At 51.2% G+C, this 27,720-nt stretch overlaps 3 protein-coding genes across 6 annotated transcripts; 2 read left to right on the top strand and 1 right to left on the bottom strand.

The window, feature by feature from the left end:
- Window positions 1-40: 40 nt before the first annotated feature.
- On the bottom strand, window positions 41-2,789 carry LOC122381446 (zinc finger HIT domain-containing protein 3-like). Of its 3 annotated transcripts, none has more exons than XM_043365608.1 (4): window positions 2,727-2,789; window positions 963-1,051; window positions 553-704; window positions 41-379 (listed from the first exon to the last, which is right to left on the bottom strand). In XM_043365608.1, the coding sequence occupies exons 2-4, from the start codon at window positions 1,037-1,039 to the stop codon at window positions 189-191; spliced, it is 420 nt and encodes a 139-aa protein (XP_043221543.1). In that variant the 5' UTR covers window positions 1,040-1,051; window positions 2,727-2,789; the 3' UTR covers window positions 41-188. The 3 variants fall into 3 exon arrangements, with proteins under 3 accessions (XP_043221543.1, XP_043221544.1, XP_043221542.1); XM_043365609.1 differs by lacking the exon at window positions 2,727-2,789 and adding an exon at window positions 2,486-2,575; XM_043365607.1 differs by lacking the exon at window positions 2,727-2,789 and adding an exon at window positions 1,254-1,272.
- Window positions 2,384-18,107, top strand: LOC122381445 (ras GTPase-activating protein 1-like). Of its 2 annotated transcripts, none has more exons than XM_043365605.1 (18): window positions 2,384-3,373; window positions 6,968-7,117; window positions 7,995-8,201; window positions 9,019-9,221; window positions 9,981-10,095; window positions 10,437-10,539; window positions 10,956-11,070; window positions 11,333-11,454; window positions 11,715-11,876; window positions 13,336-13,568; window positions 13,942-14,062; window positions 14,366-14,586; window positions 14,912-15,116; window positions 15,429-15,544; window positions 15,910-16,064; window positions 16,304-16,470; window positions 16,631-16,756; window positions 17,156-18,107. In XM_043365605.1, the coding sequence occupies exons 1-18, from the start codon at window positions 3,204-3,206 to the stop codon at window positions 17,303-17,305; spliced, it is 2,841 nt and encodes a 946-aa protein (XP_043221540.1). In that variant the 5' UTR covers window positions 2,384-3,203; the 3' UTR covers window positions 17,306-18,107. The 2 variants fall into 2 exon arrangements, with proteins under 2 accessions (XP_043221540.1, XP_043221541.1); XM_043365606.1 differs by having other exon boundaries at window positions 3,100-3,373; window positions 14,366-14,579; window positions 14,905-15,116.
- Window positions 18,108-21,646: 3,539 nt separating this feature from the next.
- Window positions 21,647-27,470, top strand: LOC122381443. Its single transcript, XM_043365600.1, has 6 exons — window positions 21,647-24,959; window positions 25,209-25,312; window positions 25,632-25,901; window positions 26,243-26,625; window positions 26,897-27,032; window positions 27,258-27,470. Exons 1-4 carry the CDS (start codon window positions 21,764-21,766, stop codon window positions 26,390-26,392), a joined length of 3,720 nt encoding a protein of 1,239 aa, XP_043221535.1. The 5' UTR covers window positions 21,647-21,763; the 3' UTR covers window positions 26,393-26,625; window positions 26,897-27,032; window positions 27,258-27,470.
- Window positions 27,471-27,720: the final 250 nt, after the last annotated feature.

Raw genomic sequence — 27,720 nt, 5'->3', positions numbered from 1 at the left:
TACCCCGTGCTACATCACCACTCATCTATCAACACATTTCGACAAAGAGTTCAATGTATTCGACGGTTTTGACACATCTTAAGACTGGAAGTCCCCACAACCATATCATAACCCGTCATCGTACCTGATGCTCGTCTTCGCGCCGTCAGATCGTACCCGTCCCTTCCATCTCCACTCACACCGTTCTGTCAGTCGCTCTCCTCCATGGGTTCGGGCCGACCCTCTACAACACGCAGACACTCGTCGGCGAACTCGACAAACAGCGGCTCGACCATGAGCCGGCGCAGGTCGTCGTCGGGGTGCGGCGTGGTATCCGCCTGTTGGACCAGCTCCCGCAGGTGAGGGTTGTTCAGTAGCTGCCGCAGCCGCCGCGACTCGCCTGCGGGGGAGGGGACGGGCGTCAGGTGAAAATCGGGGCTTGAAGTGGGGCGATCGAAAGTCGTACTGCTGATGTGAAACGATGGTGAGATTGGAGACAACTAACACAGCACTGACGTGGCTCAATTTTACAGCTACGCCGGGTTACGGCACCAGCCGGCGTGGCAGACTCACTGAGCCAGCTGAGAGCCTGTGCAGAGACCACCTGGTCCGAGGACTCATCCCAGAGCACACGCTGCTCCCTCTTCTCGGCTGGCTGGCCGCTCTTGGCAGCCTCTGGAGCCACACACGCCAACTTGTGGGCCTGACAGCAGCTGGAGCAGCAGCTGAAATTGAAAAGTACACTGGTTCAGTGCAGTTTGGTGATAAGTAAAAAAAACATTAGTGTACAGTTTGTGAGCTATTCAACATAGACATGCAGGACATAATTTGTGGTTGACAATTGAAGATTATTGAATTGCTGGTTGAAGAAGGAATAATGTTTAACTTGCAAGTTCTCACTTTTCTTGAAATGCCTACCATCATTGAACATGGAGAGAACAAGTAGTGCTATTAATATTACACTAAATCATTGAGCTACTTACTACATCAGTCTGCAGATTGGACATCTGTACTTTGGCCTTTCACTGCTACATACAGTACAACTTTGGGCAGGCTCCATGCTGGTACATATCTGAAAAAGTAGAAGTGAGATCAAGACAATCATCCCATCTTCCTCCCTTCCCTGGATGTAATGCTAGGTATTCCTTTCTGTGAAGTTTTCAATGCAACACAAATCAAACAAACATTAGGCAGGTATAAAACAATTTCCCTGATTTGCAAGTGCTTGAAGATTGAGATAAATATCTATGGAAAGTAAGGAAATCAGAACTTGCTTTTTTTAAGCAGGTAACCACACTATTGGGATATTAGGTCATGATGTGGAGGTTATTTGTGTTTAGGTCATTTTGAAGCAAGTGCTTGGAAACAGGACAGGAAATCTTGATCTGATGCCAGTTTTACCAACAGAAAAATAGCCACCTGCCAGAATTTTTTGCCTCAAGACTGCTTCACATGCTGAGCATAAACGCGATGGGCACATGCCAGTACCTAAGCGGATACCCGACTGGAAAAATGCCTCCACTACGCTGAAGTTCTCGGCGGAGGTGATGCGCCGAAATTTCGGCGCAAGGGTTTATGCGCCGAAATTATTTTACCAAGCCATGCTTCATGCGCCGAAAATTTTCAAGGCTTACTGATGACTGTAGGCTGTAGCCACGCACTTTTCGTCGAGGGGGGGCTGGCGTGTGTGTGTGGCTGTCTTCCAGTGACTACTGTCTACAGACGGTTGTTGGCACGGTCGACGGGATCGGGCGGACAATAGACATCAGCAGGCCATGCGGGACCGAGCACCAGCGTTCGCTATCACATAATCTCCTGACTCACAAACTCACTGGCATGTTCCATAATGTAACCTTTATTTTGTTGCCCGGCTCTGATCAGCAGTAGTGCCCAACCGGTGACTGACGCCTGACGGGGCCTTCAACAGGCGTGGTGCAAGCACGGCCGATGGGATCGGGCAGATACCAGGCCACGCGGGACCGATTGCCAGCGTCCGCTCGCAAACCACACGCCGGAAGTACAGGAATCACAACGGTCAATACGCACACGATAGCATACGTTATCTGAACTAGGGAATCCGACAATCCATAACCTCACTCTCGACCGGTGAACTGTTCCCGCCGTGGGAGAGTCACAATCAGGTTCACTGAACATGACTTAAATACCCTGAGACGAACACGAGACAAGATAAGTGATATTTAAGATGTTTAACTCCCGAAGACATTTAATCCTCGCCGGCCGAGGGGGGGTTGGTGCCACCCCCTGACGGTTTTTTCGCGATTTACGCCGAAGTACGCCGAAACTTTCGGCGCAAGCCGTCGATTTACGCCGAAGTACGCCGAAAATTTTCGGCGCAAACGCCCAACTACGCTCGAGTTCTCGACGAAAGCGTGCATTTTTTCCAGTCGGGAGCGGATAGGGCTTTACTGTTCACGTGCTGTATGCGAAGCAGTCTTTTAGGCAAAAGGTTCCGGCAGGCGGCTATTTTTCTGTTGGTAAAACTGGCCTCTGATTTGCTGTGCTAAATCTAGATCATTTTCGATTTTATACTGATTTTTTTTTAAATAGACAGCTGGAGAATTGCTGCTTTTTTATGGACATGCACAATGTTATGTATTAATTGCGGCAAAATTGACTAGCAGATAACAAGAGGGTGGCGAAGACCAAATGGACAGATCAGGGACGTACGACCCCGGACGTTTTTTCAATATTTGTAGCTGTTTATCCAATAAACACAATGAACTCACAAACTCATTCGCAATATGCCCTGCAAAACGTCTCAAAGCTTTGCTATTTTGATTTGGTAGTCCTACTACGATATATGGAAGCAGTTTTTCTTTAACGACCTTCCACTTTACTTTGAAAGTATAACTTACTTGTATCTTACTTGATATCAACTGTTAAAATTTTTCTTGAAAGATCAATTTATTCTCATTTCCTCTTACTTATTCCTTGACCATTTTTTAATTCATTGCCTAATACATTTAAGATGTCTTAAGTTAATTATAACGTTAAAAATGAGTAAAGTAATTCCTTTAGAGAAATTATCGACATATGTGCGTTAGAATTGTCGACAGTTTCTTTATAAACATTTCCCTCAGCTGGGCGGAGTGTCTCTTGTTGCTCGCCGAAGAGTTTTGAAAGCCGGGGCGGGGCTGGAACGTAGTTGTGTCTTTGTATTTTAATTCAGCTGAAGCCATAGATACATTATACAAGTACAGCTCATGGCTTCCGCCAGACCTGGAACAGGAAGACATCGGTCGGCCGGTCATCATGTAACAAGCGTGGATATTGATCCCACCGAGCCTGTCGTGGACGAATTTGATCCATTTCAAGATCAGAATAATGTAGATGTCGATGAAGATCCTACATACGAGCCTCCACCAGAAAAAGAGTAAGTACTTCATTTTTCATATTTATTCTTATGTTATTTCAATATTGGCCTGAGCAATAAGCAAAGATGCTTTGCATCTACGATTTAGATCTTGCCTTGTGATCGTTTGGATCAGTTTATTTGCATTTGTGTTTGCAAATTCATAAACCTCACCCCATACTGCAAAGCATGTCATGTGCACGCACCAGGTGCGCCAAGTTTGCTGGGGGACTGAGACTGACTACTGAGTGCACGCCTCAGATGGCATGCAACGTCAGTCGGGGAAGCTATGGTAAAATCTGCTATTTTTAGCAGTCTGCTATTTTTAGCAGAAATCTGCTAAAAATGGGTACGCATGTGACGTCATCGTACCCAAATATAGCAGATTTGGGTACGGCCCCATACAAAAGCAGATCTGCACCCTAATTGAAGCAAATGCGCATCAAATGCCTGGCAGATTCATAATGAGAATAGTGCTGAGAGTGATCTCTGCTATTTTTGTTCAGATCCGACTATTTTCAAATTCATTATTTGAAAATAGTCGGATCTGAACAAAAATATCAGAGGACATTCTCAGCACTATTCTCATCATGAATCTGCCAGGCATTTGATGCGCATTTGCTTCAATTAGGGTGCAGATCTGCTTTTGTATGGGGCCGTACCCAAATCTGCTATATTTGGGTACGATGACGTCACATGCGTACCCATTTTTAGCAGATTTCTGCTAAAAATAGCAGACTGCTAAAAATAGCAGATTTTACCATAGTTTCCCCGACTGACGTTTCAAGTTCAAGCTTACATGCCCCGCACAAGCATGATATTGAACATCATACAAGACTAGACGGCATAGAAAGTCTCAGCTAGTGACAGCCAGTGATGTTGAAAGTGATGTTGAGCAAAGTCAGTCAGCGATTAAAGTCAGCAGTGTCTTTCATAGATTAGGTAGGTACCTAACCATCACACTTATAGTGGGGGTAGGGTTCCAATGTGCCTGACGAACTCAGACTAGGCTGTTACTTGATGACCTTGGTTGACTGGTAAATGCATCATTGGTGGTAAATAAGAAATATTGCTGAGAATAACTAGTGGGACAAATGCTGGTTTACCTGAAGTGACCAGTCACTAGCACCCAGCCCATCCCAAATGCACATATGCGTTATCAAACAAAACTAGTGTGAAAATCAGAATCAAGACCCCAAAATACTCCATAGAAGAAAAGACTCATCTGCTCCACCCCCAAGAAGATTGAGCAGGTCCTGATTTTCCTGACATATGAAATAGGTCATTGACCTGACCTGGGAGATCAGCCATCTACAATGCTCAATCGTAAGATCTCAAGATCGGTTAGCATTTGCTTCCTCTCGTCACGGAGCAGCAATGCTCTATTTTTCTGCAAGGCTCTATCTCGATAAAGGGTAAGGGTCGAGCGGTCGGGAGGGGCCCGACCGAACCGAGGTCCACCGTCAGACAGAGGTTCCTCCGCCCAATCACATATATTATGCCAGCCACAGTGAAAACGCTGGAATTTCTGTCACATTCGCACATTTAATCGCAATGAACAGCGCAGCACTGAGCACTCTCACAAATTTGCGGTAGTTGCGTAGACGTCCATCCGCGCATTTCACGTTTGTTTCATTAGCAAGCTTCGAGTGAGAGCTCAAATAAAAAGGCTAGATAAAAGATGCTAGATAGAAAGATAAAAATATGGATCTTGGACATGAGCTTTACTATAATGATATCGACTTAGAGAAATGTCCGGAGTCGGATCTGGACTCAAAGTCGGAGTTGACCATAGAAGCTGGAGTAGGAATTACAAAAACATCGACTCCGCAGCCTTGCTCGTGGGCGCTGTTCACGGACCTGGATATCGATAAACACTAATAATCTCACTTGAAATGCAAAAGCATACTTATGCTAGAAGGCAAGGAAGCTCGCCCAGATCACAAAAGCTGCCGATTTAGGCAGGGCATGACCTGACTGACCTGTCCTGGTAGGGCATCGAGATATTCAGGTTATTTGTGTAAAGAATGTAAGCTGTCCGAATTTTGGCGGCATCATTTTACGCGTTCTGGAGATTTAATCGAAATGGATGATTGCATGAACACATTACACAAGCTTTGGTGGAAGCAGACTTAGCTGGTTGATGTCAACAAATTTTGACTTAGGTAGAACACATAATTTCACATTTGGGACAGTGTAGGCCAGGGCCTTTACGACCAGCGTGCATTACGTGGGCTGGGGCGTTATCAATTTTCCGATTCAATGTATTGGAACAAAAGTGCACAGGAAAGTATTACGATTAATTTGTTTAGCTTTTTAGTCTGTAACTCGTGTTCAAGCTCGTAACGAAAGTTTCGACGTTGAGAACATTTGACTGCATCATACATATATTTAGATACCTTTTCTTTTCCTAGACTCACTTCACCGCACATTATTTACAAAACCTTTTGTGTAGAATCAGCCATGATTCTGAACTGAACTTTCTTAAAGGTCGTGAAGCCAAAGTTAGCGTAATACTAGCATTCGGGAAGATTCCTTTGGTTAACGTTTGTATCACATAGCACCTATTTTTTAGTATAATGGTAACAAATGCGTTGGCTGCCGTCCTGAGAACTGTAGAGTATGAACTATGACGTTATCTTCCGCCTACGTTGTGCCTCACTATCTGTTGTGCGTCCATCCGCTCCTTTCCAGTGGTGCCTGACCGACTTTCCGGACCCTGCCCAATCCTTCCCTGCCGGCGGCCACATGAGTCATCCCCTGACCGGCGGCAACGGGAAGAGTCGTCGGCACGAGGAAAACACGGACCGGCCTAAAGTGCCGGCGTGTCGCGTGCATGGCACTCTGCGCTAGGACAGGGAATCAGTTGCCTTGATTGACGAATTTCCATGCGTTTTCTTGCTTGTTTACGGTTGTTGGCACTTCAAAACGCGTCCTCACTCTTCACTTATGGGATATTAACACTTGAATACAGTTTTCAAACAGGGTCCGTTTAGCGTCATGGTAAGATAACAGTTATTGCGCCAGATTTATCAGCATATTATATCGCACACAGTAACTGCACACGTCGGGTCACGGCATAGATTCGGTTGTCCGGCCATGGAATAAATTTATCTGTCCATGTGATTTCCGGTGACAGACTGGAATGTTGCACAGCTGGTGCTTCATTGTCCCGTTGTTCGTGTCCCCAATGGTAGTTTGGCGGCCCTGTGTCGCTGCATGGGTCCTTCTGCCCTTCATGTAGCTCATGTAGGTATCGGCACGTGTCGTAACGCTCCGGCACCGTGTTACCACCGCTGAGCTCTGCGCATTCCTATCGGCAATGCTCTATTCTAAATATATTCCCTGCTGTTCTCTGTATGCATATAGGCTTACTGAGTGGTCTCATTAACATCCAGGTCATCTTTTCCTTCAAGCAACACCTGTATTGTGCTTTTCCCCTCCCTTCCGGTTTACCATACTTATTCCACTTCGTATTGACCTCCAATAACTCGTGCTGTTCTGCGGCGTGCTGTTCGTGCTCCGGTCTAGTGCCGTCCGACACCTCATGCGCCCGTTACAGACAGACACCCTGTGCGCCTGTGATTGACGCCCGTCTCGTCTCTCCCCCGGCAGATGGTACCACGGCCGTCTCGATCGGCAGGGCTCCGAGGAGAGGCTGCGCAACTTCGGCAAGACGGGCGCCTACCTGATCCGCGAGTCGGACCGCAAGCCCGGCTCCTACGTGCTCTCCTTCCTCGGCCGCACCGGCGTCAATCACTTCCGGTACGGCCCGTCGGCTAACACGTTCTGTCGCCCGCTTACCAGTTTGCTAGTCGGTCACTTATTCGCTTATGAAACGTGTATTTGTGTCGTTAGGAATGTGCGCCTGTGCTGTTTTGATGAGTTTTTATTTTAGTCTACGGCAGTTTATTTCTGATGTTTATCACGGTCAGAACTCGGAAAGACTCGGGCTCACAGGTCGATGTTTACTCGTATGTCCCCCAAAATCGCCCTGTCTGAGTGTTCGGCGCTCCCCACCACGGCCGTCCGACACCGCCCGCGGCCTTCCAGCCGGCGGCACTCGGCGGGAGGCGGGCGCCGTTTTATCGCCGTCGGCCGGCCCGGTTCGGCGGTGTAACCGGCCGTTTTTGCCGCTGACTCACACCCGCAGGGTGACTGGCGGGGGGAGAGTGGGGGGGGGGGCTGCAGCTGGTGAGTAGGCCCGAGACGCCGCCGGTCTCTGTCTCTTAGCGGGGGTGGGGTTATCTGATGGCGTGGTATCCCGAACGGTCCGCAGTGACCTTGTGCAGTGGGGGGCACCGAGATGACGATATCGGATGTCGCATAATTCTGCAACAGCCGCGGATAAACGATAGCGTGAATCATGTGGCTAGGTGGCTGTTGGTTATTTATCCTCATTCGTAGACGTGACTTCTTAATACACACGCATTTAACTACTAAAGTTAAGCATATAACCATATCTCTTACTATATGCTGGTTGTGTTTAACAACAAGGCACAGGGCAACACAACGTGGCCCGATGTTCATTATCGCTGCAACCATCTTAGACCGTCCTTTACACCCATGGTATGTAATTTGCGTCCCATCACCCGCCTTCCCCGACCATACACACGTGTTGACGTTTTCCGTCTCGCGTCAGGATCACGGCCGTGTACGGCGACTTTTACATCGGCGGCCGCCAGTTCGCCTCGCTCTCGGACCTGATCGGCTACTACACGCAGTACTCGGACCTGCTGAAACGGGAGCGGCTGGAGCACCCGGTGCCGCCGCCGGAGCCCGTCAATGACCGCAGGAAGGCCGTCGCAGTGCTGCCCTATACCAAGATGCCCGACACTGAGGAGCTCAGGTGGGTGCCGACTCCGAGGGGTGTTGCGGTAAAGAGCTTGAGAGATAAGGGGGCGGTGGTGGGTGGAATTAAGGGGGCGGCTGGCGCTTGATGAGCTGAATTGCAATGGTGCGTAAAGTAGAGGTTAGGTAAACGGGAAAAGACCTCATGAGTCGGTCAGCTGGTCAGAGGGGCTGGGTTGATGGCTTGTTGTTGTTCGCCGTGGCAGCTGGTCTGGGACTTAGTTATCATACAGAGCACTGAGACCCCGAGTGGTACTGGTGCAGACCTGTGTTGAAGAGGTTTGTTTACCGTCTACCAGGTGTGCTGCTGACTGAGTAATCCGTGCTGAGGGTGGATTACCGCGATACTGGGACGTTCTTACCTGATGTTTATCGCCTCTAAGTGCCGCAGGGGGCGGGGATCAGCCGCTGGCGCGGCATTGTTTCGAGTTGTGATTGTCGACCGGTGGATTTTTCCATCGGTCGCCGTTAGTATGATCGTTGACGTGTGTACAACGCATGACAATGGTGAGGTATAAATGCTGTTAGGAATTAGGATTCCTAGCTGTATTCGGACATTGGCATGCCTTCACAGAGTTTTATTATTTTTATATGGATATCTGTGATCGGAATGTGTGAAAGCTGATTTACCTGCCCTGTTCACAACAAGGTGCGTAATTGCACCGTTTGCACTCGATGCTTCTGGTCTTTTGTTAGTGACATAAAAAACATCGAGTTTACAATCAGCTTCAAGTGAATGTCACCAGGCAATAAGTATTTTCGTTCACATATCCTCATCTGACTTTTGTTTCTCTCCTCGTTCCTTCTCGGCGCAGTTTCCAGAAGGGCGACATCTTCTTCGTGCACAACGACTGCGGCGACGGCTGGCTGTGGGTGACGGCACACCGCTCCGGCGAGCAGGGCCTCATCTTCCAGGAGCTGACCGAGACCCTGGACGAGACGGTCGACCCCAACTCGGTCTACCCCTGGTTCCACGGCACCGTATCTAAAAACGAGGCCGTCGATCTTCTAGTCAAAGGTGAGCTGGGGCTCGGTGGCCCACCCGGCCCGTGAAACCATGGACTGTGGCTCGTTGTGTGACTCTGGCACGTGTCAGTACAAGCGCTTTGTGAAAAGGAACGTTTTGACTGAAGCGACTTTATGTGTGTTGCCAACAGTTTTTGGGACACACAGACACAAGTTATCAATGAATATTGTCGATGGTTCATGAATAGTGTCGATGGAATATTGCCGATATTGTCGCACTTTCGACGAAGTGCGACAATAAATCGGGTAGTTTGAGCGATTCAGTTCATGTCGTCAAAAAAAGTATAAAACACATCACAGCACATGTATAAAAGTTTGTGTGAACGCATTTGGTTGCAGGCAAAGTTCAGTATATTCGCATCTCTCTGTTGGGTCTTGAATCTCGTCCCCTCAGCAGGACAGCTGTATATTGTCTCGGTGCCGTGTTTTTGTCTCGGAGGTCTGTGTTATGATTGTGAAACAGACAGTGGTCTGTTTGTGTTATCGTGCGGATTGTCAGATGTTGTCAAGTGATGGACCGCGCATAGGTCAATTGATGTCTGCCGTTTGCTTATCAGCTCACTTTAAGCATATCGCTGCGTAAGGATATATAGACTGCATGACTGGTGTTTTTTTTTTTTTCGTAAAAAAATATTTGACACGGACTGTAAGCTGCACAGCTGATTGTTTATGCGTCTTACCTAGAACATTTAACGTATAGTTGCAGCTACTTCAACCACCTCGTTGACGTGTGTACTCTATCGTTTTTCAGCTGGTCCGGGCAGCTACCTGGTCCGTCCCAGCGACAACTCTCCCGGCGACTACTCTCTGTTCTTCCACATCAACAACCAGATCCAGCGCTTCCGGATAGAGAAACGCGGCGTCCGGTGAGTGCCCGGATTAGCGCCGACACCGCACACGGACAGCATTCCGTTGTCGATGGCGGCATGGCGCTGCTGTGTGGCCTACGCATAGGCATGGCTGATGCAACACTGCACGGGTTTTAACGTTTTATCCAAGAAAATGGCAGCATTTTCCCGGCAATAGCCTTGTGCTACCGGCAAAAAAAAAAACGTGGCATTTCGCTGCGTTAAATGGACTATTTTACCACGCCCAGTAAGTCGCCGTCTGAGCTTCTTCCTTTACCTTATATGATTTAAGTATAATCTGACATCACGTCCTTTCCTGTGGCTGCATTCACTCTGACCCTCCCTCACTATGTCGCCAGGTACGTGATGGGCGGCCGGACGTTCGAGTGTCTGGAGGCGGTCATCAACCGCTACAAGGTCGAGCAGATCGTCGAGGGACACACGCTCTCGCAGCCGGTCAAGGTCAGTAAGCGGCCGCCGTAGGTCAGTAGGCATTGTGGGGTCAGCAGGCGGCCGTCCGGTTGGTGTGGCTCTGCCCCCGGTCAGCTGCACAGCAGGGCGGCTTTGCGCAGCGGTAGGGATCGCTCAGGGCTGGGAGGCACCGGGTTATGATACGTCTAGTTAGAAGCGATTATTGCATTTCCCGTTGCCTATCCGTAATAAGCTGGCTTTTATCCTATAATCGGTTTTGTTTCGAGCCCTTTAACCCGTCATTATCAAGGCGCTTCATCATTGGCTCCGCTAAGCCGGCCAAACCCCTGCGATTGTAACTCAAGCACCCATATCGCCAGCAATGTCAGCCCTGTGCACTGGCTCGTGATGCTATGTGCGACGTCGTAACCCTGTATGACACCGCTGTGACCTCATGTGACCCGCAGAAGGTCAGCTCGGAGCTGGACGGCCCCGTCCAATCGCGGGTCGTCCACCACGCCGACGAGATCTACGCCACACTGCGCGAGTGCAGGGAGATGCAGGGACTCAAAAAGAGCAAAGGTCAGCACGGGTGTTATAGCCCAGAGTTGCGTAAGAATGCATAAAATGTAATTTATAGATGGACGTGGTGTTTGCTTGGGAGGTAAAGGACAGATACAGAATGAAGATGTGAACGTCTCATGGATGTCAGCTCACAGGTCGGCAGCCACTTTTGCACGAGTGGGATGATACGATTTCATTATTTATTTGGTTACCATGGAAATGTTTATTTTTATGAGTCTGTGTTTGATCGTGACCTTACTGATGTACTTGTTTTCTTCAGGTATTAAAATGCAGGGATATCTTAGCAAGAAAAATGAGAAGAATAAGAAGTGGAAGACCATGTACTTTGTGTTGCAAGTGGAGGGCACCGATACTCATCTTCTGTTTTATGATAACCCCAAGGTAAGTCACCGATGTTACTCATTGCCGTAAAACAGCGACCAATGTCTCTTTAGTAGTTTTAAGAAAAATTATCGCAGTAAAGGACCACTCAGTAAATTGTCTGAGATCAAGTCAGTCCATAAGATCAGGCTGTAAACGTGGCTGATCTTACTAGGTGTCTGCACCAAACGAATAAGATCTACATCAACATGTTTTTTTTTAAATAAATTTCACTGTTTGTTGGCCGGCGGCGGTCTGACCCCGTGTGTGTGGCCTGGCAGCGTATGAAGCCCAAGGGTCTGATGGACCTCAGCTGTGCCTATGTGTATCCGGTGGACGACTCGCTGTTCGACCGGTCCTTCTGCTTCCAAATCGTCGAGAAGGCGCTGCCGTGCCTGGCCACCGTCACCTACCTGTGCGCCGGCTGCCAGGACTCGATGCAGGTGGGAACACACCTGAGGGGAGGGGGAATGTGGGGAGGGATAGGGAGAGACAATTACGGATGCCTGGCCACCGTCACCTACCTGTGCGCTGGCTGCCAGGACTCGATGCTGGTGGGAACACACCCGAGTGAGGGAGGGGGGAGTTTTGGGGGGGATAGGCCTAGAGATTACAGTCCCGGAACGTTTTGCCAATCCCGGGATCCCGAAAAAAGTTTTATTTCGGGATCCCGGGATCCCAGTCTTGTCGCTAAAGGTTGTAAGAATGATTTTCTACTGACATATTTTGCGTCTTTTAGCTTACCACAAACAAAGAGGCAACCAAAAGCCATCCTTAGACCATGTCATTTGCATTAAAAACGATTAAATTTGCGAAGGAAACGTTTCTATTTGATTAGTATTTATTCCTAATTAGCCTTTATAAAACTGTGCGTCGACCAGTGCGTTTACTATCTTGTCATTAAGACGGGTTCCAGCACATCCACGCCTCACTCACTCTTCGTCTACGCTACTCGTAGTTGGCGCGGCAGTTTTAAGCCATTGTTGGTAAGTCTGTCTATTTTAAAACTCGCGACCAGTGTACGCCAAATTTGGCAGCTCCCTATTTCACAATGTTTTCAAGACGTCGCTTGGTCACTTCACCTCCTTCCGGTTCCGCTTTCATCACTAATGTCTCTCAGACTTTGCTCCAAAGTCGCTTTGAGGGCAGAGTCACTGACTGGGAGAGCTCCACTCTACCGTCTTCAACGTTTGAATCAGTGAGCTCTGCCGTCACTTGCGGCATGCGTGACATGTGACATCTTTCTGCGACACGAGCTCAAAGACTGTCTTGATGGCCTCTTTTGTTCCGGCCACGGACGAATAAGTCAGAATCGCGGAAAGATCCGTGATCCTGATAAAGATGTTGCAGCACTTATGTTGCATTTTTGTTTTGTTTTTGGCGTTCGGGGACCCTTTTTCGTACGCATTTAAGCGGCTTATCCGCTGTGGGTGATACCCGGGAGCTACCAACACGGTCGACCGTGGACGGCCAAGACGGGGCGCCAGCTAAATAGTTTCTCTGCTTTATGTCACGCAGCACCATGAACAGTGTAAACAAGACTCGTGCAGCGGCTGCATTCTTTTTGTGGTGAAAAACGTTTTTTTTCTAGATCCCGGTATTGGCGGAATTTCGGGATCGGGATCGGGATTAAAATCCTGCCGGGATCCCGATCCCGAGATTGCAATCTCTAGATAGGCCGAGACAGTTACGGGTGTCGGAGCTGGGACTCGGGCGCAATGGAAGGCGTATTAAACGCCGAATGTTCCATCGGTTGTTCGCTCACCCGGTTTCTAGAGTTCTCCGACAGAATTTAAGGATATCGGCGTTGTTAATTACGCTAATACCATTAATGCATCGAAGCTGTACGACACTGACGCTGGCATTCGGCAGGACTGACCCTCCCCTTCCCCCCTCCGGCAGGACTGGGTGTCGGCGCTGAAGCCGCTGTGCGTGCCGCAGAACGCGCGGCTGCCCAAGGTGGCCAACCTGCGCGAGCTGCGCTGTCTGCAGATCACCGTTCTCGAGGCGTACCGGCTGCCGCTGAAGCTGGTGCCCAGTCCCTTCTGTGTGATCGCCGTCAATCAGGTCAAGGTGGCGCGCACCAAGGTCAAAACTGGACCCGACCCTGTCTGGGGAGAGGACTTTGTTCTAGAGTGAGTAGGCCCCTGCGGTCCGGACGCCCAAAACCCGTAGGGTGGGTGGTGGACGTGGTAGGCGGCGTCAGCGGCTGGTGTGGGAGGATGAGGCCGGTTAGGTGACATTGTATCTAACTTCGAAAAGAAACAATGCGTTGTGCTATATTTTCTTCTTTTTTTTCGTAGTACGACGGAACTCAACTAACGAGACCATAACGTGTTTGTGCTGGAATGCAGGAACACTTTCATCACGACGAGCTGAGAAAACCTCGTCTCGTTTGTTTTATGCTTACCCTGTTGGATAGTAGGTCATACTCATCATGTCCCGTTCATAGGCTTCGTGTCTACGCATCTATTGTCTAATCATGTATATGTCCGATGTGTTCCGCAGCGACCTTCCACCGGACGTGCTGACGTTCAGCGCCATGATCTACAACAAGGGCAAGCGCTCCAAGGACAGCGAGGTGGCCGAGGTCACCGTCGAACTGAAGGACCTCACCAGCGGCGAGGAGGTGAGACCGGGGTGGTAGCGCTGCAAAGTAGCCGTGGCTAGAATTGAAGATTCATGGGTTGGGGCGCGCAACGATACCTTTAGCATTGTGCCTAGCCTCGTAGAATATAGCTGAGGAGTAGACTGATAAAATTAACCGCCCACATTTGAGAGGCTTATGGCTTTTATGGATCGCTATGCCTCTTATTATCAATGGCTGTATAATTATATTCTCAGACTTTGATCCACTAGAGACTGCCGCTTGGGGTGTTATTCGCTCACGATTGGTCTAGTTGTTCACTCTCCTCCGCTGTCGTTTGCCCAGACGGAGAACTGGTACCAGCTGTCGGGCATTACGCCGATCGGCGAGTGGGGCTCGCTGCGGCTGCGGCTGCGCTACAGTCACGACCTGGCCATGCCCTGCGACGAGTACTCGTCACTCAAGGAGCTGCTGCTCGACGGTCAACTGGAGGTGGTGCGCGCCCTGGCCGGACTGCGGCACGTCGACCGGCTGCCGCTGGCGGCCGCCCTGCTCAAGGTGTTCAGGTCAGTTCCTACTGCCTCAACCGCCCTGCTCACTGCTCAGTGCTCAGTACTCAAGGTCTTCAGGTCAGTTCCAGCAGGCCGCCTACGGCGTGGCTTGACAGGCTGCTAGAACGGGAGGTAAGGGGTGCTGGCAGGAGTGTTATGAAGGCTCGAGTCGGTTAGTGCATTTTGAAGATTATCGTCGCAAGTTTAGTGTTTTATTTGGCGTCAGCATTGTAAATGCACGAGTGATCCATTCTCGGCTCCAAAATGTTTGACCAGCCGTCTGACCGGCCATATTGTCCCTCTGACTGACCCCTGACCTCTGGCCTCGCCGTCTGTTCAGGTTCGAAAAGAAGGAGGCCGAACTGCTACAGACGCTCAACGACCTGGAGATCGAGACGGAGGAGGACAAGTCGACGCTGTTCCGCGGCGCCACGCTCACCACGGCGCTGCTCGACCTCTACATGAAGTCGGTCTGCACCGGCTTCCTCCACGTGGCCATCTCCGACATGGTCAACAAGATCGTCGAGTCCAAACAGACGTGTGAGGTGAGAGACGAATAGCGAGGCCATGGGATGGGGTGAGAGCAGTGTTGAGGAGGAGGTCGGAGGATACTGGCGTAGCTGGTTGATTTGATGCTTGGGATAGGATTGCGGTTAGTGATAAGATTTCAAGCTTATTGTGTGGCCCGTGAGCGTGATGTTCCAGCGCGTTGTGGGCAGTGGGTTACACTTTAAAAGCCGCCGCTGCTGCCAGTTGTAGTCACGTCGGCTGCAGTTCGCCGTTGCACATTAATAAATAGCCGTACCAGTTGCTCATTCACCCCGTATGTGACGCACCATCTCGCTTTGTTCTCCCAGCTGAACCCGTCCAAGATGGACCACCAGGACGACGCGTGTAGTAACGCCGAGTACCTGCTGGAGGTTCTGGACAGGATCACCGACTCCATCTTCCTGTCCGCAGAGGACTGTCCCAGGTGGGTCATGGTCACCGGCGGCCGCGGAAGGTGACAGGGTAGGCAAGTATTGTACGACAACAGAGATGGTGACAGCTGATGGGTTCCAGGACAGTGGCATGGCCAGTGACGAAAAGGAACGGTGTTTTTCATAAGGATTGAATTCGGGACCAGGACCGACCGAAGATTGCAGTCTTTCGGAAAATTTTGTATCGTTCAATCTCCGTGCTGCATTGTGATTACCCATGGTGCTGGTCAACGAGTTTTCTCTCGGTGCGTCTCTGTGCGTCTACTGTTCATAAAGTGCACGCGCCTGCCAAGGCGGTGGTCTGTACCGGTGTCCCGAGTCTGACGACTATCCACATTCCACCCTCCCCATCCTACAGGACTCTGCGCTACATCTGCGGCTGCCTGCAGCGCAGCGTGGCCGCCAAGTGGCCCAACGAGAAGCTGGTGCGCACGCGAGTCGTCTCCGGGTTCGTGTTCCTGCGGCTCATCTGTCCGGCCATCCTGAACCCGCGGCAGTTCGGATTGCTCACTGGTGAGTGTTGTGAGAGAGTGGTGAGTCGCCACCGCTGTTGTTCGGGTTGTGAGGTTATGGCGGCAGTGGTAAATCGAGCAAAGGACGCAAATTATTGGAGTGAGCGGATCGGCAGCACTGCTGTATAGATAAGCTGTATGTTTATTGTCCTGCTGTAATGCATACAATTACTGTCCTCTCCGACTGCCGGCTTCCCGCTCAGTCCCCACCGACGTGACCGTTGTGTCTGTATCTTTCAGAGCCGCCGCCACTGCAGGGCGCCCGCTCGCTGGTCATGGTCGCCAAGTGTCTGCAGAACCTGGCCAACTTGGTCGAGTTTGGCGGCAAAGAGCCCTACATGGAGGTGGTCAACCCGTTCATCATCAAAAACCGCGAGCGTATGGTCGGCTTCCTGGACCACCTCTCGGTGAGTAAGGGGGGGGACGCTGATGCCTGGTACTGACGGCGCCGACACGGCTGGTACTAAAGGTGTCATGGTTACTCTCTGGGCGAAAACAATGTAGGTGGTGAGCGAGTTTTACCTCCACCACCTCGTCTCAACTGACTTTGCCACCCTGACTCCACAGAACGTGCAGGTTCGGCCCGAGCCGGAGGACCTGCCGCTCAAAGGAGACCCGGCCAGGGAGCTGGGCATCATCCACCAGATCTGCTCACAGCATCTCAAACACATCCAGGACCAGTGCAGGACACAGGTGATGGAAACAGGGTGGGAGGATGGGTAAATGGATGCACGAATGAATCAACGATCAATCGGTCGACGAATCGATTCATGAATGAAGGAGATTTCCCGTACCTAGAGTTCATAGTTAGTATTGTGCTTAATACTGTATGAAGTAATTACGAGCGAACGAATGAAGGAAGGAATTACGGTGACGGAATGAAATTAGGCTTAGCATTACATGTTCTCATTGTAGCAGCTTTCTGAATGAATCATACCACGCAGACATAAGGCATCGCTCATCATGCTGGCTATCTGAAAGGAAGCCTGTAGCGCCGGTTCAATTCGATGTAGCCGGTAAACTGTAATCCCCCACTCCATTCTCCTGTACCGCGCACCTTTTGTAACGTCACCTCCTCCGTCCGCCCCACAGCCGAGCCTGCGGAAGCTGGTGACGGTCACTCAGATCCTGGACAAGCATAAGAAGACGTACCAGGAGATGATCCGGCAGGCGGCGAGCGGCGCGACCACCGGCAGCACGATGGGCTCGCGGCCGCCGGCGCCCTCCACGCCGCTCGTCTGACCGGCCCTCCCGCCTCAGACACTTCACGCACAGAGCGACTGAGAGACCGAGTGGCTGGCTGACAGACCGGGCGCGCACCCACGCGCACGTGCGCGCCCAACGCGATATTATCGGGGCCGCTCGCCGGCCCGGACTGGCTGTTTTCTACTGGCGCGAGCGAGCGAGAGCGTTTGTTTGCTGTGCCAAATGTGTTGGTTGGTGCGAGTCGGCGCCGAGTGGCTGCGCGGTCGGCGAATGTGGCAGTCTGAGGTGGACGCACCGCGCCGCGACAGGTTGGAATCGCCTCGATTTACGTGTGCGCATGGCCCAGTGTCGGTGTAACGATCTGTCATAATCGGGTGAAACCTTAGTTTGAAACGCTTCAAGCGCATGAATTAGGTGTTTCCAATCGTTGGCGGCGCTTTTGACGTCGCGGTTCCGCTGTGTTGTGCCGAACAGATCTGTTGCCTCAGTCTTTTCCCGCTGTCTTTGCGCACCTTTCGGTGTCGATGCTTGCGCGCTGGCGTCATAATGGTGCTCTCAGGTTCCGGCGCGGCGCTCGCCGGTGTCCGCTCAGTTGGCGTCGTGTTCCGTCTCCCCGTGCGTCGGGCGCCGCGGCCCCGCCCGACCGCTCCGTGATACGTATTGCTTTCCTGTAGCCGCAGCCCGAGCCGCAGGGAGCTGCGGGCGCCGCCTGGCCGCGTCGGCGTGTGTGTGAACGCGGGCGAGTGGCAGTCAGTCACGCAGTCATACCATCATTTGTATTCATTTGTGTTCATTGTTTTGTAGTATTTTAACCGATGAATATAACCCCCACATTGTCGTCCGCGTTGGGTCTCGCTGACCCGTCCAGTCAGCACAGTAGCGTTGCCGTCTGACGGCTCTCGGGCGTCGGTCACATCACAGTTGGTCCCGGCCGCCGACCGACCGCGGTCGGCTGACACTTCAGTTCTTTTCTGATACCGCGCCGCGAGGCCTGGCCTCGCCACCAGGGTTTAAGTGTGTATAAATAAGCCACCGGCGCACCGAGGTCACGACAGGAACAGCACTGAGAAGGCCATCATGCAGCAGGCCACGCAGACGTACGGGCTGAGACGCTCTCCGATGCGCGCAAACTTCCAGAAGGTGCCCATCACACTGCCGGGGAGGAGAGAGGCGGTCAGAAGCGCGGCAGGGGCCAGAGGGAATCGGTTGCACGCCAGACTGTTCTCAGCGGGAAATGTTCTTGGGAGTAAGCATATAGGGTAAGTATTGCTAATGGTAAGCCCTATTAAAGGTGAGCATTAAGTGGGTACCTCTTGAATAGTGAAATGGACAAGTATAGGTATGGATGGGCATTGGGGGCAACCATGCCACGAAAATCAGTGTGTGTAGCTAGTAATTGGGCTGGTAGGGTAGGTATGCCAAGCAGTGCCACCAGATTTCACACTCATGCCTACCCTGTCTTGTTTCGGTCCAGTATGCTTGGAAAAATGGCATGGATGAATGTGCAGGTGCAGATCATCAGTAACACCACTGTCAGAAGAGACTGGAAGTTGAAGATGGCTGACTGAAAAGGGACAAAGCACTTGTTATCAGACATGACAACTCAACAATGGAGAAACTAAATGCCAGAGCAGTCAGAAACAGTAGCAATGCCTTCTCTGTCAGGGTGCTAAATGGCTGAAACAGACTACTGCCAACACCAGTATAGCCCCTAACATGCTTTCCAGGTTCAAAATCAGCGTCCAGCTATGACACAATGGACACACCTGACACCTAAACATAGCTTACACCAAACTTGCACCAGACCTTATGCAGATGAACAGAATGTGGTCATTGAACAAGGTGCTTGACTAGACCTCGCCCTATAGGCCAATTGGTCTATTTAAATAAATCCTGTATACTATATAAAAGAAGGTAAGGAAAGGATAGCTCGCAGGTGTGCTGCCAATGCAAGATTCATGGGTTCTACCTACCACGTAAGTTCTGCATTGATAGATGATACCATTGACAACCTTTCACGTATCAGGTAAAACCAATGCATTGTGGATAGTATTTCAGTGGAATTTATATTCGAATTTTTTAAAGCTTACCATTGCTGATCGCAGTGTGTTGCCTTGGCAAAATTCGGTGAATTGTTTGAATGGGAAATCAGTTGGGCAAACTAGACCTTTGGAATCAAAATATGGAGGCATCAAAAGATTGATTCCTTTTGGGCATAAATGCAGACCATTTCTAACTTACCAATCACATAAAAATAAGAGAGTGTTTCAAGAAAGAGCATGCCTGATCTTGAACAGAAATGCTTGAACTATCTCCTAAGCAAAATAATATTGCTCCTATCATAACAATTTGAATTATATAGGTAGTGAAAGGCAATCAAGGAATTGATTCACTTTAAACAGATAATCATAATATTGATTCCCCATCAGCTGGCTAATCATTATTTTGATTCACAGGTAATGTTAACAGATAGGCAACAATGACTTGCAAGAATACAGCATTTATCTTGCTATTATTCTCATTTAGTGGTATCCTCAGCACCACAACTGATACCTATAGCATTGTTGTACTTTACCTTCACCACATTTCATAACAATTCACAATTTTTAAATGTGAAGAATACAAAAACTGAAGCAACATGTAAAAACCATATAAATAATATACAAGCACTACAACAATGATAATTAGGGGTTTAAAAATTTCATTTTGCCATTTTACACAAATACTGATTGGTTAGTATGTGATTCATGATACAAAAATAACATACAGTGTGATTTCCTCAAAACAGCTTTTACGTGATGGACAGTGGCTATGTCTTTTTCCCATTCACAAGGCCAAAGGGACAATTTCTTAGCTTTGAGGTAACACTTTTTGCAAACCTACCACATTTTTCTACCTTTTAAAAGAAAAAATCTCACCGTCATGGGCCTTTTTTCAACCGTAACGATTCATTTGAAGTCAAAAGTGTACCCAAATGAATCAAAAAATTGATTCCATGCCCATATTTGGTCATGGCTCCTCCCACCAGAATCAAATTATTGATGCCTCCATATTTTGATTCCAAAAGTCTAGTTTGCCCAACTGAAATCTAAGAATGCCTGGTGAAAGCAAACCTTAACAAATATTTAACGCTTCGGCAGAGTTCAGAATTCCCTGAAGCACAATACTGGCCTATGCCCTTGAACTTGAACTAGGGGCACGAATTGTAAATTGAAATATTTCCACATCACAAAAGGTATTTTCTATTTAGCAGCCTACACAGTTGTGTCATCCTCCGTTTATGTTTCTTGTGCGCCATTTCTGTAAAATGTATCTGCTGTTCGACATTTGGTATGATGCTTGTCAGCGTCGGCCTCTTATTGGTCAAACGCCACTTGTAAGAAAATTTCACCAATGAAAAGACGAGAGTCATCTGCAGCCTGGCAGCGTTCTCCTGTGAGATAAGTAGTGAACAGCAGTTAGATATATTTTGTTTGGAATTTGCGCGTTGTTGTTTTTATTTTGAATTGTGGTCGGGGCGGCCGCGGATTTGTGGGATTTGGGGGATAAAAATCGAAATTGGGAAGGGGTAAGCAGGTTTTATGCTTGATAGCAATGCGATTACTTTTATCCTAATGGAATTATCAGTACACCTGCAATTTTAATCTGCTTGAGTTCATATCAATATAAGTGAAAATTGAAGCGTTTTGCGATCATTTTGCGATCATTTGCGATCATGAAGTTTGATGGACGCTTGAGCCCTGGCAGCCCTGGCAGCTACGCGCCCTAATCCAACAAGAACAAGAAGATCATGAAGTTTGTTATCATGAATCAGTTCACTTGGGGCACTAGATGGGTCTGATGGGTCGGATGGGTCTATATTGACTTATAAGTCATCAAATGGCTGGCTTAGTGGAAAGAAAGCTCACCTCAACTGGAGCTTTCTTTCCACTAGCTCAAGCTGAGTGGAACTTCTTAGTTTCCACTAGCTGAGCTGGAGGCTATTGAATCAGACATTGAATCAGACAATGAATGACATGACAGACAATTTGATTGGTTCATTTGATCTCAATCTGGCATCAATGGAGAAATGCTTTGTGAATGTTCATATTATTGTAGTTAAGCCTGATTAAGGTGTTGTTTCAGTAGGTGTGATGCCTGCTTAAATACTAACACTTAGTTTTGTCCTTGGTCCCCCACCCCCACCCATAACTTGCATGTCCAGAGATGCTGGATGCAGATGCTTCTTCAATTTGAGCTGCATCCCATGACAATATCTTGCAGCTCCCAAAGCTGATATTTTTTCCTACTGCTGATTTTTTGTCTCAATCTAGTTGTAAGTTAGGTAGGTATCAATTTATTTTCTTTTTTATGCTGTATTTTTTTCTGAAAATTGTTGAAATAGTTCTTTTCTCAGTTTGAACATGTCTTAACATTGATCCTCGCTGCTTCCATGAATGGCCAGATTCCACATGTGACACTCACCAAATTATCTTAATTCTTCCAGGATGAAAAATGGATGCAGGAAGGAGTGACACAAAATATGATATAGTTTCTCCACAACATCCAGATGAAGCATGCAGTACAATTTCTCCCCAGATGCTTATGGAAGAATCTAATCATGCTGCTTTTGAAGATGTGGCAAGCTCAGACATGCAGTATACACAAGCACCACCTCAAAATCAGTTGGATGCAGAATGCACTGAGCTGCTTTTGAACCAGCCATGTACTGAATACACTCAGCTCCTGGTAACTGATGCTACAGCTGATGAGCTGTGGCCTGTTGGTCTTTCCTCAGAGTTCATTGAGCAGTGTGTGCAGACACTAGATGTCATCCATGATTCCAGTACTCTTACAGAGGCTGTGGATGGTTTGGCGTTGCTGGCCCCTAGCATGGTCTCAGTGGAGAGCTGGGACAGGATAATCTTTCAGGAAAATGTTCAGGAGCCCATGTCACTGGAAAATTTGGAGGCCGGACATTTTCAGATGCTGGAAAATGAGCCCACAGAAGAAGACAGCCCACCCATGTCTGCCATTAGTGAGGCAGAGATAAGTGCACAACATGATGCCACAGATTCTGTTCAGCCTCATGTGGTCCAGTGTACTCCAGAAACCCACCAAGCAGATGTCAAGGACTGTTTCGGTGCCTCCGGTCAACTCCGGCCATCGTCCTCTCCCCTACCAGTGCTGACATCTTCCAGCTGGGCAGAGCGCCCCGATGGTCCCTCCCCACTCCTGGGTCACCAGGTGTGTCAGGCACCAGTGGATATCCCTGCCAGCTCCGTATCCCGGGAGTTCAGCCACTCCCGTCTCCAGTATCCCGCGCCGTCAGAGGGTCGCGCCGTCTGGACGCCGCCGGCCGCGGCGCGACTCTCCGAGGTCGAGTGTGAGCTGACCGTCAGCGAGGAGACGGAGCAGGAGGTGGCGCCGCCGGGCAGCGTGCCGCCGTCCGGGGAGCCGACCCCCTACCAGGAGCACAACTACGACTACCCGCTGGAGCCGCTGGTGGCCGGCGAGGTGCGCCCGAGCGCCGACCACCAGTACGCCTCGCGGCCGGCCTCCCCGGGCGGCGACGCGTGCTCGGCCACCGACCACCGGTACGCCTACAGCCCGCCGGCGGCGCTCACTGAGGAGGACCTGATCCGCAGTATCTCGGACCAGCTCGGCCTGCCCCAGGACCACGGCTACTCGCAGCGACAGGGCCCGGCGGCGGCACCGGTCGCTCCGCAGCCGCTGCCGGCTCCTGCAGCTCCGAGCCAGAGCACGGAGCCGCCGCCGGAGCTGGTCCCGGAGCCGAGTCTGGTGACGGAGTCTTGTCCGCCGGACTGGGAGCCGATGCTGGACGAGCCGGCCGGCCACTGGGTGGACCCTAACCTGGTGATGGGTCTGACCTCCGGGTGGCAGCGGGAAGAGGAGGTCGGTGCAGGGGACGAGGCTGGGGAAGGAACAGCGGACCTGCTGGACGGAGCCGACGCTGTGTTTCTTGACGAGGCTCTCTGGGAGTCGGGACTGGAGGTGTTGGATGAAGAGGGCGAGAAATACCTGGTCCTTGATGTGGTCCAACCGAGTGAAGAAGAGCTGAATGAGGCCACTCGTATGGAGTGGCAGGATAGTGGTATAAGTGACGCTGAGCCGACGCCCGTTGATAAGAAGACTTTGGCAGCGGCCGAGACGCCCGCCCGTCCCGTCGGCTCCGATCCAGCGGTCTCAGAATCCGACTCGGAGCTCACTCAGCTGTTGTGGGCCGTGGCTGGCTCTGCGCTGCTCTCCTCCGAGAGTGATGTCCCTGCGATAGAGTCTGAGCCGTCTCTGAGCTCGGTCCAGTCGGAGAAGTCAGACAAAGAAGCTGAGACTGAGGTGTTACAACTTCCCGCGACCGATCAGCCAGCTCGCACGGCCAACGAATCAGCGACGTCCACCCTGGCAACTGATAACCTATCGGCACTCGCCGCTCTGGCCTCGGTTGCATCAAACGTCTTGGATGATTTCCCGGTCGAAACGTCGTACGCTCCAACGACTGAGACCGCTAAAGCGGTGACAGTCGCGGACCCTCCACTGGTGCGGGATACCACATGTGCTCGCGTACACCCCCAGAGTACTCCATTCGAAATTGCGGTCTCGTCCGCCATGTCATACGACTGGCCAGCTGAAGCTGCAGAGTCCATAACCGCTGCTGTAGTATCACAGTGCCCAGACACGACAGCGCCAGCACAGTTACAGCCCGCACGATCAGCGGCTCCTTCTGTGACAAAGACCTCAGCGTGCCTCTCCACCAACATAGTCATCTCTCGGCCCGCGGCCGATGACCTCTCTCCGCCGCGACTGCCGGAGCGCGACCCGGCGACCGCTGTGCTCGCCTGGCTGAGGCAGCGCGCCGCCGCCCAGCAGCCGGTGACCCGGGCCGGCCTGAGCGCCGAGCTGGCCGCTCTTCTTGGCCCCGACGGCCGCCGCCGGCTGTCTGAGGACGGCTCCTACCTGGCGCTATGGCTCGACAGACTGGCCGCTGTGCAGGGGAAGAGAGTCACTGAGAATGACTCCGGGGGAAAACCGGTGCGGATAGGTTACCCGCCCCAGTTCAAACTGCTGCTGCTGCGGTTCGTCGAGTTCATGACGGCGGAGGAGGTGGCTGCCGCGTTCTGCGTGCCGCTGGCCGTCGTCTACAAGTGGCGCGCGGCTCGGCGGCAGCTGGCCGAAATGGCCGCCTCGGCAGCCGTGTGTGTGCGCGCCAAGGGCGGCGGCAAGAAGCGGCGCCCCACGGAGGTGGACGCCGAGTTCGCCGACTGGCTGCAGCGCCGCCGACGGGACACCGCCGCGCCGCCCACCTACCAGGAGGTGCGGCGGGTGGCCCGACGGATGTACGTGGACGCCGGGCTGAGCGTGCCGCACAGCCGCCACTGGCAGCGTCAGGTGCCGGACGTGACGGACCGGCGCCGCGAGCACACAGCCGTCCGCTGGCTGCTGACCGAGTTTGAGCAGGGCCGCGCCACCAGCCGGCCGGCGCTGGCCGCGTACGGCCAGCAGCCGGGCGGCCAGTTCTGGGCGGCGCGGCTGCTGGCGCGCCACCGGCCGCTCGGCCGCCCGCTGGCCACCTGGCAGATGCAGCTGCCCGAGCCGCTGCTGGCGGAGGCAGAGCACTGGGCCGGCAGGCTGCAGCCGCCGCCGCCGCACGCAGTTGTCGTCATGGCGGACGTACCCATCTCAACCAGGCCAGGTAAGGCGATGTTTTATGGGCGATTGTTTTTTATTGTAGTAAATTCACTCAATCTTCTATTCTTTGTGTTATTGGTGTGTATCGTAGCATATGTGGTATACCTGTGCTTATCTACAAACTTATTTCTGGTCCTGGCACTTCATTGCCATTTTATGCAAAGTGTATGTATTAAACATCCGTAGAGCATCCGCGAAAGTGGCTCTTATTTCTGACATCAACGCCACGTATCCCCTTTATTTTCATTTTCAGCGCCGTGCGCCGTTTGGAGGTCTGAGGACTCGGAACATTTGGCCACACTGCTCATCAGCTGCACGCTGGAAGGATCCGTACAGCCACCGATGCTCATTATGAAGGTTAGTGGGGATGGGAGGCCTGCAGACATATGGCTGTGTGTTGCAAATCTGTTGCAAGACAGGATACATTGCATTTGGGCGTCTCTATTACATGTAGATGTTCTTGCTTTGATAGCCGTGAGCCGTTGCATAAAACACTAAAGTGTGTGAGTTAACTCTGTTAGAAGCAGTTTGTATCACACCCGAGTGCACTTATAGCGGTCTGTGGTACGTATTAAGTTGGGCGGTGCCCGGCGGGTGTGCTCAGACTGAAGTTTTTTGTATAATTACACCCATGACCCAGGTGTAGTGACTGTGGTTTGTATCGTGTATTGTTCAGGGCGGCGGCCGTCAGGTTTACTCGGACAGCAGCGGGCTGCTGACGGCCCAGCAGGAGGACGGACGGCTGGACGCCGCCCGCGCCGGCCTCTGGCTGCAGCTGGTCGGCTGCCGCGGCCCGGCGCAGCTGCTGCTGCTCAACAGCTGCTGCGCGCCGCGGCCCGAGCAGCTGCGCAGCCAGGCGGCCGCTGCCGGCCGACGGGTGGCTCTGATACCGCCCGGATTGGCCGCTGCCGCCAACCCGCTCATGGCCAGCCGGCAGCGACTGATGGTGAGTGGAGTCGGGACTCCGGGACAGAATGTTAGAAGTTGTACTGATCAATGCATACACTGACCCTCTTTTTTGTTCGTCGGCACCGGCTGTGTGGTGCATGCGGGCGTGCATGATCTCTGGCACGTAGTGATGGCTAATAACATGGCGACAGCACTTGAGATTCTCAGAATTTTCGTTTGCTAGCTGCTATGTTAATGGATCAATTTGTGAGTTGTTGTAATACCGCCAACCAGGTTCGGTGGCTGGCACTTTCGAGTGTCGTGTGATGCAGATGTGTCTCTTTGTGTCTCTAACGCTCGTGACGTCCTGTAACCCCGGCCGCTCCTGTGTGTCCTCAGCTGGCGATAGCCACCGCCCTGAGCGAGGGCCGCGCTGACGCTGACCTGCTGGCGGCCGTGAGGGCACAGCTGGCCGACTGGGGCGACCCGGTACAGCTGAGACACGAGCTGGCTAGGGTGGAGCGGCTGTACCGGGCGCCGGGCGGCTGAGGGGCTGCGGGGACTGGCCTACCGACCCGGCATAGACCAACAGCGGAGATAGAACTGGGAGGAGACACTAGCCGATCGTTAGCCCTGAGAACGACCCGCCTACAGCGGCACGGGGATGTCAGGCGTTTGGACTGCAGTGCGAAGAGATCAGAGTACCAGATCAGAAGGGGGATGGACTCCGGTTTGCGTCTCGAGATCCTAGAACAGCCTAGGGAGCTGATCTTCGAAAGAAGGTGAGTTAGGACTTATAAGACTACGTATCATGTATGTATGCATGTATGTATGTGTGTATGTATGTATGTGTGTATGTATGTATGTATGTATGTGTGTATGTATGTATGTGTCCCAGCAAAAGCCTTCCACATATGGCGTGGCGATTACAGCTTTCTTATTTCGCGGTCAAGTGCTGCCAACTGTTATTTCTAATGGCTATAGCATTTGTTTTTCTTTTTCTCTTGCGTTGATTTTGTATATCGGAGACTTACTGGAATGGAACCTACACAGGTTTGCCGGATGATGGAAACGGAAGGAGGTGCCCAGCTGACCTAGGAGGGAACTTCCGCCCCAGATGGGTCCAGAACTGCTCGAAACCAAAACTATCGGCGATCGGCTAACCTGGACTGGACAACGCGCAATCTCGGTAAGTTATAGGTTTATGAATCGCGAGTCGCTATAACAGACGTCTCTAGGTTCCGGTAGCAGTCTATGAGCCGTCCTGTGTTAGTTGGTGCTGTGTTATTGTTGTCATGGTTCTATTGGCAAACTGTGGAGCGCTGATGACCAGTGACCACTGTACTGTAGTCTGGGTATCATTCAATCAACCTATATCAACATCATTGTCGTCGTCATTTTTCTCTGTTGCCAGGTCCCTCTCAGAGAGGCACGTCATGCAGCTGATACAAAGTTGTCTACCGGAACTGCTGACTGACATCGAACTGCCTGCTGCCCTTTCTGCCAGTGACTCGCGGGTTCGCGTGAGCGTTTTTGAACTGTCGGAGGGTACGCGGATTGGATTACTGTGTGCCAGTCGCCACACTGACATGTGATGTGGTGGTAAATACATGATTCAATGAATGTCTGATAGTTGTTTCACGGCTTGCTTAGACTAGAACGTTTTGGGCTCGGGAGAGGCGGAAACTGAGCTGCTGTTAGACGTGTGGTGAAAGCTGTTCACTGGACAAGTGACTGAGCGAGTCGTGCTCAATACTGGTAGCTCTGTTTTCCACTCTGTTCTTCAATGGCGTGACTCAGATTGGCCACGACCTTGAGTGTATCGTACTGGGTCTAGAATCATGGCACCACTGATCGCCGTTTCATCCCATCGTCCT

This window comes from Amphibalanus amphitrite, unplaced genomic scaffold, assembly GCF_019059575.1.
Source record: "Amphibalanus amphitrite isolate SeventyFive unplaced genomic scaffold, NRLGWU_Aamphi_draft 000120F_arrow, whole genome shotgun sequence".
NCBI classification, from domain to species: domain Eukaryota; kingdom Metazoa; phylum Arthropoda; class Thecostraca; order Balanomorpha; family Balanidae; genus Amphibalanus; species Amphibalanus amphitrite.
Note: the sequence above shows the minus strand (reverse complement) of the source record. Positions and strands in the feature narration are given on the sequence as shown.

What these genes read in the sequence shown, in the direction of transcription:
- LOC122381445 (XM_043365605.1), top strand. Translation starts at nt 3,204, where the DNA reads ATGGCTTCCGCCAGACCTGGAACAGGAAGACATCGGTCGGCCGGTCAT. An exon ending in AGTCCAAACAGACGTGTGAG is followed by an intron (nt 15,117 to 15,428) that starts GTGAGAGACGAA and finishes TTGTTCTCCCAG; the next exon opens with CTGAACCCGTCCAAGATGGA. An exon ending in TCCGCAGAGGACTGTCCCAG is followed by an intron (nt 15,545 to 15,909) that starts GTGGGTCATGGT and finishes CCCATCCTACAG; the next exon opens with GACTCTGCGCTACATCTGCG.
- LOC122381446 (XM_043365608.1), bottom strand. Translation starts at nt 1,039, where the DNA reads ATGGAGCCTGCCCAAAGTTGTACTGTATGTAGCAGTGAAAGGCCAAAG. An exon ending in CCAATCTGCAGACTGATGTA is followed by an intron (nt 705 to 962) that starts GTAAGTAGCTCA and finishes TTTCAATTTCAG; the next exon opens with CTGCTGCTCCAGCTGCTGTC. An exon ending in ACAGGCTCTCAGCTGGCTCA is followed by an intron (nt 380 to 552) that starts GTGAGTCTGCCA and finishes CCTCCCCCGCAG; the next exon opens with GCGAGTCGCGGCGGCTGCGG.
- LOC122381443 (XM_043365600.1), top strand. Translation starts at nt 21,764, where the DNA reads ATGGATGCAGGAAGGAGTGACACAAAATATGATATAGTTTCTCCACAA. An exon ending in ACCCATCTCAACCAGGCCAG is followed by an intron (nt 24,960 to 25,208) that starts GTAAGGCGATGT and finishes TTTCATTTTCAG; the next exon opens with CGCCGTGCGCCGTTTGGAGG. An exon ending in CCAGCCGGCAGCGACTGATG is followed by an intron (nt 25,902 to 26,242) that starts GTGAGTGGAGTC and finishes GTGTGTCCTCAG; the next exon opens with CTGGCGATAGCCACCGCCCT.